Below are 8,338 nucleotides of genomic sequence, written 5' to 3'. Positions count from 1 at the left end.
GCCCCAGGCTGAAGCGCACGGAGCTGTCCGTTCAGCACCATCGCGCGGCTCGGGGCTCTGGGCCCTCCGCAAGGCGCACGGGCTCTGTTCCCACCCCCGCTCCGCGGGCGCCGGCGGCGTGGGCTCCTGCCTCTCTCGGCGGGTGAGGGGCGCGCGGATCGGAAGAGGGGGGCTCCACGAGCGCCGGGGCCACGCAGCCACCTGTGAGCCTCTCGCGGCTGCAGGCGGCGGCGTGTGGGGCTCGAGACTGAAGGAGGCGCACGGCGGACCCCGCCTGCCCGGTGGCGGGGCACACACACAGGCGCACACATCCACATCCTCGCACCCGCGCGCACTCGCGCAGCCAGCCTGCGGCGGCCACCGCGGTGATGCTCGCCAGCAGGTCGGGGAAGTTTCCCGCCGGCCTCGGCCGCGGGCGCCGGTGCACCCAGGTAAGCGCTTCCAGAACGCGCAAGGCAAGCCAGGGGAAGGCGCAGCGCACGCGGCCCGGGGGCACGGCGCCAGAAGGGCGCAGGGATGGGGGTAGGGAGGGGGCAGGAAAGGGGATCGGTCCTTGAAGGCTGAAGACTGGGACGCCGAGTTGACCCTCTCCCCCCTGGGCCCAGATTTACCGACTGGAGCGGTGAATTTCCCCGCCCCCTCCCAAATCTCCGCGCCCCCTTCTTGGCCCAGCCCTGCGGTGCGCATCTCAGCTTGGGTCCCGCCTGTCTGCGGCGAGAGGGCGGGGGCGTCTCCTTGATCTGCTCACAGGCAAGGTCAGCACGCAGCCCCCACCCGCCACCCCCCATCCCCGGGCTCTCAGAGCCGTTGGACGCTACTCCGGGGGAGGAGGTGGAGGCCCGACTATACTCGTAGAAACGAACACCCTTGCCTTGCCTTGAGAAGGGGTCAACCCCCATAGAACCATTCCAGCACCCCAGTGCCCAACCGCACACAGAGACCCTGCTGGAGAGGACTGGGCCCGCCAGAGGAGGGTGGGGAGAAGGAAAAAGCGAGGCTGGGGTGGGGAGTGCCGGCGCTCACACGGATGCGGTTCCCTCCGCTTTCAGGTGTAGCGCCCCCGCGCGGCGCGGGCGCCTGGGCATCTCCAGCATGACCCGTCAGAGCCTGTGGGACGTGTCCGAGGCCGACGTCGAGGATGGAGAGATCCGCGTCAATGTGGGCGGCTTCAAGAGACGGCTGCGTTCCCACACGCTGCTGCGCTTCCCTGAGACGCGCCTGGGCCGGCTGCTCCTCTGCCACTCTCGAGAGGCGATTCTGGAACTCTGCGATGACTATGACGACGTCCAGCATGAGTTCTACTTCGACCGTAACCCTGAGCTCTTTCCTTACGTCTTACATTTCTACCACACCGGCAAGCTGCACGTCATGGCTGAGCTGTGCGTTTTCTCCTTCAGCCAGGAGATCGAGTACTGGGGCATCAATGAGTTCTTCATCGACTCTTGCTGCAGCTATAGCTACCATGGCCGCAAAGTGGAACCTGAGCAGGAGAAGTGGGACGAACAGAGCGACCAGGAGAGTACCACGTCCTCCTTTGACGAGATCTTGGCCTTCTATAACGATGCTTCCAAGTTCGATGGCCAACCCCTGGGCAACTTCCGCAGGCAGCTGTGGCTGGCACTGGACAACCCGGGCTACTCGGTCCTAAGCAGGGTCTTCAGCGTCCTGTCCATCCTGGTGGTGTTGGGATCTATCATCACCATGTGCCTCAATAGCCTGCCCGACTTCCAAATCCCTGATAGCCAGGGCAACCCTGGTGAAGACCCCAGGTTCGAAATCGTGGAGCACTTTGGTATCGCCTGGTTCACATTTGAGTTGGTGGCCAGGTTTGCTGTGGCCCCTGACTTTCTCAAGTTCTTCAAGAATGCTCTAAACCTCATTGACCTCATGTCTATTGTGCCCTTTTACATAACTCTGGTGGTGAACCTGGTGGTGGAGAGTTCGCCTACCTTGGCTAACTTGGGCAGGGTGGCTCAGGTCCTGAGGCTGATGAGGATCTTCCGGATTCTCAAGCTGGCCAGACACTCCACTGGCCTCCGCTCCTTGGGAGCCACCCTGAAATACAGCTACAAGGAAGTGGGGCTGCTCTTGCTCTACCTCTCGGTGGGGATTTCCATCTTCTCGGTGGTGGCCTATACCATCGAAAAGGAGGAGAACGAAGGCCTGGCTACCATCCCCGCCTGCTGGTGGTGGGCTACCGTCAGTATGACCACTGTGGGGTATGGAGATGTGGTCCCAGGGACCACAGCCGGGAAGCTGACTGCCTCTGCCTGCATCTTGGCAGGCATCCTGGTGGTGGTCTTGCCCATCACCTTGATCTTCAATAAGTTCTCCCACTTTTACCGGCGCCAAAAGCAACTTGAGAGTGCTATGCGTAGCTGTGACTTTGGAGATGGAATGAAGGAGGTCCCTTCAGTCAATTTAAGGGACTACTATGCCCATAAAGTTAAATCCCTCATGGCAAGCCTGACAAACATGAGCAGGAGTTCACCCAGTGAACTGAGTTTAGATGATTCTCTCCATTAGCTGGGAGCGTTGGTCATCCTCAGACATACATTGCCGATCTGCTTCTTGCGCCTTCGGCACAGTCCAGGCACTGTAGGGTTATGGCATAAGGAGTCATTCTGACCCTGGAGGGAGAGCTGCATGGGATATGAGCCCTAGGTTGTTTTTGCAATGTTTAGAGGATTGCATTTTTTTAGAGGATGGTGTGTCTAACACCATGCCTTTGCACCTTTCAGTGAAATGACACTCACTGGTCTTTGCATCATGGGCATAAAATGTTCATCTTTCTGCCAGATGAGTATCTAGAATGCTGATTTATCTGTCCTCTGTGTGCACTATTCTAGTGTTTATGCCCCAGTATTATCTGTGAATAGAGTTGTCTGTGCTCGTATTTCTGAGGTTGTTGTGTGAACTCCATATAAAAAGCCCCTGCAAGTCTGTCCAGTGGAAACACAACTGTCTATGATGTCAGCAAGGATATCATGAGATTTGGACCACAGCCTTGTGAAAACAGAATCTCAATTATTTATCCATTGCTTTCATTTAATTTTAATACCAAAACAGAAAGATTGTAAGCTAAGCACACTTGACCAATGCAAGTCTTCTTTCTACTTGGTCCTGTCCTTGTGACTTGCATGGATATGCCAGTCAGTTTTTAGAAAGATGTGTATAGATGTGTATCTCCTAAGTGTCAATGTAAGAGAATGTTATTCAGTCCACATGTAGTAAAGACTAAATGTTTTTCCCTAAGCGGATAGATTAGGGAAGGGACTTTAGTTAAACATGTCCCAAACCCTAAGATATTATAAACAGAGTTCATGTAGGCTAAGCCCTTTCATTGACAGTCAGGCCTCTATTTCTTCTGGAGGAATCATAGAGGCATTTATTTCTGGCTGGGATTCCTAATCCAGGCCATTTTGACCAAAGTTTGCTGTGTCTTGGTATTAGCATGTTTTTCAAGAATTTCTTTTTAGAGATGTTTAGGAATAAGGTTGTGCGTCTTTCTCAACTAGAACAGGTTAGTGTTGCGTTGTCGTCGTGAGGTGAGCATTGTTAGGTTGCTAGCAAGGGCAGTAGCTTAAACATTTTCTTGCCTGCTCTGAAAGCTCATAAAATGACAGCCCTTTTATTTCCAAGCAGAATTCTCTTTAGGTAGTTTTGCTTCTAGGATACAGGAGAGTATGTATGATGTTTTGATTGCCTTGAGTTCCTGCTGGGACATGGAAGCCTGGTAGTACAGAAGCATATTCAAGATACAGACATGCGTGAAGGCAGCATGGCTTTCCCAAGGTGGAAGCCCTGGGGTCTTATTTCCATTGCAATTGCAGGATTTTCTTGTGTGTGGGGGGGAGGGGGCGGGCGGGCGGTAGAGGCCAGAAGAAAAGAGTTATAAAGCCAAAAACTACTTACTTCATAAAACATAAATAACTGTGAATTTCTTAAAAACCTTAAAGCTAGTCAGGAAACCTTTCAACCTATTAAGCTTTGTTGAAGGGTTGCCGCTGTTTCCTTTTCCACACACCCTGCTCCTCTTCTGCAGCTCGTCAACATAACACAGTAGGAAGGGAAGCTGGGCCCCTCTTAGGATAATTCTTTCCCAGCATCCTCTACATAATCTGATGGTTTTCCAGTGGCTTTCATTATTGTTAAGTCTTTGGCAAGGCTATAGAATCTAGGGATCCAAATATGGAGATAAACAGGCTTTTTATCCAAAGTCTGGACCTACTCTTAATTGGTCCATTTTGTGTTTTAGTCGGGTAAGGATAATCCACACCTCACGAGAGTATGGAGTGGATCTTCTCAGAGGGCATTGTGTTCTAGTAGTTGTCATGGCTACTACAGTGTGGGTGATTTGTTGGATGAATGCACTGGCCACTTAATGTCCTTGAGCCTCCAGTTCAAATCTTTCATCAGATTGGAGTCTTATTGGGGGGGGGGGGCAAAGGGTGGCAACCTTCTAGTGCCTCCATGCAGACACACTGTGTGTGTTATTCCAAAGCAGCAGGATGTGAGATAACCTGAAGAACCTGCCGAGGAGTCAGAGGACCAGGCGTGTTTTCTGGAGTTTGCAAGGGAACTCTTGTTGGCTAGTGTCCTCAGCCCTGGAAGACAGAACATTATAAAGCGTCCCCAGATGCGCTGAAGGCAGGTGACAGCAAACCTGTGAGGACTGTTCGGTCTGCCAAGGCTGCTGATACAAGGTAACGGCATGGCAGCCATGGTCACTGACCATGACGCTGACGTGAAGGAGAGATAAGGCAGGAGGCAGAGTAAAAGCTGCTCTCAAGGACTTTCCTAAATGAGCGGGTTTACCACCAAAAAAGAGAGACCTCTAGTGGGTACCTACGAGGGTACAAAAGCTGGAGCACTTGACTTTTCTTTTTGGTAATGACTTGCTTTATCTGGTGCCTTTCTTTGGGGGAATCCCAAAGTGCTTTAGAAACTTTTTTTAAACATTTCTTGTACATATATGTATACTTGTAAAAGAATATTTCTTTGCCCACCAAGACTTTCAGTCGATCCAGTACATGAAAAGTTCCCAGGAGCATTGAGTTCTCCAAGCAGCGGTTTCAGAGGCCTCGAGGGAGAACCACCCCACGGCTGGGACACTGACTTCCCACAGAAGGTGAAGAATGGTGTGGGACTCTGGGAACCCTTCCCTCACCACCAAACCACACCAAGGTATGAAGTTCACAAGTGCTGGCTCAGCAGCAAAGCCTCCGATTGGATAATGTTAGATAATGCCCTGTCACAGCATGTCTCCTGGTAACCAGGGAAGGGCAGGTTAATTTTCTGCCCTGTTATTGGGAGTAAAATCTACAAAGATTACCCATCAGACTGTGAAGTGACCTGTAATCAATCCTGCTTTGGTGGGATGCACACACACACACACACACACACACACACACACACACACACACACACACTGTAGACACAGGTGCACGTGTGTCCGGGCTTCACTCCCTGCTTTACTCACGGACGTTTTGGAAGTAACACGTGTCGGTTACACGGATGCACTAGGCTTAGGCTGTGATCCCCGTCAGACATCCTCCTTCCCCAGGTTTGCTGCAGAGAAGGGGCGTGTTGAATGCCGAGCTTATGCCGAGCTCATCAGGCAGTAATTGGTGTTTAATATTTGGATTTGTTATTTCTACTTATCACGGCACTCAGATCACTGAACTACCTGTTAATTACTGCTTCATTTCAATGGAAATGATTTGTTCTGCACTTTGGGGGTAGCGGCGGTCTGTACAGGCTGTGTGGTCTCTACTTAGACTTAACTGGTGTTTCTTGTATGTTTTAACAGCATGGCTTATTCCAGGGTTGTAATTTTAAGCATCGAGAACACTGTATTTGCGATGTCAGTTTTAACACTCATTAACACTGCTGTGCAAGCGTCCTGACTGCTCCACTGCGCCGTTCTGAGTCCTGTGCTTAAAAACCTGGGCCTCAACTCTGGAATGAGGCACAGGACTGACATGTGGAGGATGCCAGCCTTGCAAATGTGCAGATTAAACAGAAAACAATTATTTAATTTCCTTAAGGCCCCTCAGTCACACATGGAGCGGCAGAGACAAGGGCACCGGGGAGCAAGGGACTGGACTGCCTGGAAGACTGAACTGGGTTCTTATTTTTTCATGTTTATATGTGTGTGGTGTGTGTATATTCATGTTCACATGTGTGTGTGGTGTGTGAATGTTCACACGTGTGTGTGTGGTGTGTGTATTCATGTTCACATGTGTGTAGAAGCTAGAGGTTAAAGCTGGTTATTTTCCTCAATTACTGTGCACCTTATATATGCAGGCAGGCTCTCTCACTTGAAGCTAGAGTACATCAGTTTTGCTAGTCTAGCTAGCCACCTTGCTTTGGGAATACTTATCTCGGCTTCCCATGTGGTAGGAGACCATCCTGCCTCCCCACATTTACACGGGTTTTGGAGATTTAAGTGATGGTCTCCCCCACCCCAAGGCTGAAATTTCTTCTTGTCAGGCAGCAGGGAAAGGAGCTTTTGCTAAGATATGGAGCTACTAGGAGCTTGGTAGAAGGCTTGTTACATTTTCTTGGGACCCCAGTGGGCCAGAGGCTCCTGAAGGATCTCCTTTTCACTCAGTGCCCTGCTCAGAGCCTCTACAGCCTGCTCTGACAGCCCCGCCCTGTCCCAGAGTGCCAATCTGTCAACCTGGTATGGAGTAACTCAGAGTGTCCAGGCTGGTTGGGTGTGAATATTGTTGGAGGGTTTGTGAAACTGACTCTAGTCCTTCCCGCCCGGAACTTAGAGGCTGCGGTCTTCCGAGGCCACAGGGGAATCAATGAGAGGGGCACTGCTTGACTGAACCTTAACTCCTGGCCTTTTGACTTCCCTTTCCGCTGCTTCAGAGTGAGGAAGTTGGGTGAGATAATTCTTAAAGGTGTTTGTTTACCTTGGTATGACCGCAGAAATTCAGCATGCCTCTCAAATCTCCTCCTTAGAGCACAAGAGCTCCCCACATCTCTGATTTATGTTTTAGGAGAGCGGAGGTTTCACCCCTCTTGTGCAGGCAGAGAGAGACAAAGAAAAAGGCTTAGGCCTAGTGTCTGGTTCAAGTACCTTGAGTTTTTAAACAAGCAGCCATTGTCTACCGTAGGCTTTAAGTTATTCATACTTCTTATATGCAATCCAAATTTCTGCTGTTAAAAGTTACTAGGCAAAGAGGAGAAACCACATGCATTCCATTTGGCTCACTTTTGTTCTTTGTGAAGCCAGGCAGGTACTCACCCCTGTTCCAGGATGTTACTGGGAGGTTCTTGGTGTGTAGTTCAGATGACTCTCCTGTCTCACAGGTTAACTCACTGCAGGGTGCCGCATTCTGCCTGCATCCCCTGGAAAGCTGAGGTGAAGGTCAATGCCAGAACCAAGGTGGCACTGACCATGACCTGTGTTCCCATCTAGTGGGGTGTGGCTTGACCCCTCTGTCCAAAAGGAGAATAAACATGTATCAGGGATATTTGGGCACCAAGACGCTTTATACCTCACAAGGCAAAATACCTGCTCCTCAAAAATAACGTGCTCAAAGTTCATCTCTTATTTTCAAAATCTTTCAGTAGCTTTCTTCAGAGGACATTGATTCTATTGATATTGCATTGATACTGCAGATGGGAAAAGCTGCTTTTCTTCCTTCTGTTATTTCTCAGTATCACTGTCCCTCCTGGCTGGCTTCTCCCACACAGATGACTGGGTTAGCAGCTGACATGGTTCACCCCTGAGTTGTGGAAATTCCTATCAAAGAAAATGAGGATGGGAAGAGGGCAGGAAAAAGAGAGGAAGGAGGGGTAGAAGTTACAGGAGAAAACAAAGAAAAAAACAGAGAAAACTGGAGACAAATAGGCAGCATTTAATGAGATCAGGAAGAGACCAGACAGTCAAGAGACCCTGGTGGAGGTCAGAAAGAAGACAGGAGGATCTTCCCCCTCCTCTCTCCCCATCTCCCCCTCCCCTTCTTCCTTTCCCCCTCCTCTCTCCCCTCCCCTCCCTCTGTCCCCTCCATTCTACCTCTCCCCCGCCCCTTTCTCCCCCTCCTTCTCCCCCCCCCCATTTCCTCTCAGTGCAGAGACCCGCACAAAGCCCAGGAGGCAAGGCTCTGGAAAGTGTGAAGGTAGAGAGGAATATGGTGGGAGTTGGGGGAAGGAAAAACATGATAAAAAAAAATTAAATGAAAAATTTCAATTAAAAAAAATAGTCAAGTCAATGTGCTTGAGAAGCAGCGGTCAGGTACAAAAGCAGGCCAGAGAAAAGCCACCTCTGAACAGCCTAAGCTGAATTCTGCTGTTGCTGAGGTGGGACATCCTAACTAGC

General features: G+C 50.7%; 1 protein-coding gene and 1 long non-coding RNA gene across 2 annotated transcripts; one reads left to right on the top strand and one right to left on the bottom strand.

Annotated features, from left to right (window-relative positions):
• The first annotated feature begins 1,073 nt into the window (after nucleotides 1-1,073).
• On the top strand, nucleotides 1,074-2,896 carry Kcns2 (potassium voltage-gated channel modifier subfamily S member 2). The gene has a single exon (XM_059248144.1). It carries the CDS (start codon nucleotides 1,093-1,095, stop codon nucleotides 2,524-2,526), a length of 1,434 nt encoding a protein of 477 aa, XP_059104127.1. The 5' UTR covers nucleotides 1,074-1,092; the 3' UTR covers nucleotides 2,527-2,896.
• Nucleotides 2,897-3,958: 1,062 nt separating this feature from the next.
• On the bottom strand, nucleotides 3,959-8,006 carry LOC131896977 (uncharacterized). Its single transcript, XR_009375556.1, has 3 exons — nucleotides 7,262-8,006; nucleotides 6,927-7,034; nucleotides 3,959-4,607 (listed from the first exon to the last, which is right to left on the bottom strand). It is a non-coding gene; the product is annotated as an uncharacterized LOC131896977 (long non-coding RNA).
• Between the last annotated feature and the right edge of the window lie 332 nt (nucleotides 8,007-8,338).

This window comes from Peromyscus eremicus, chromosome 20 (genome assembly GCF_949786415.1).
Source record: "Peromyscus eremicus chromosome 20, PerEre_H2_v1, whole genome shotgun sequence".
Lineage (NCBI taxonomy): Eukaryota > Metazoa > Chordata > Mammalia > Rodentia > Cricetidae > Peromyscus > Peromyscus eremicus.
Note: the sequence above shows the minus strand (reverse complement) of the source record. Positions and strands in the feature narration are given on the sequence as shown.

Coding starts and splice junctions, on each gene's coding strand:
- Kcns2 (XM_059248144.1), top strand. CDS start 1,093: ATGACCCGTCAGAGCCTGTGGGACGTGTCCGAGGCCGACGTCGAGGAT.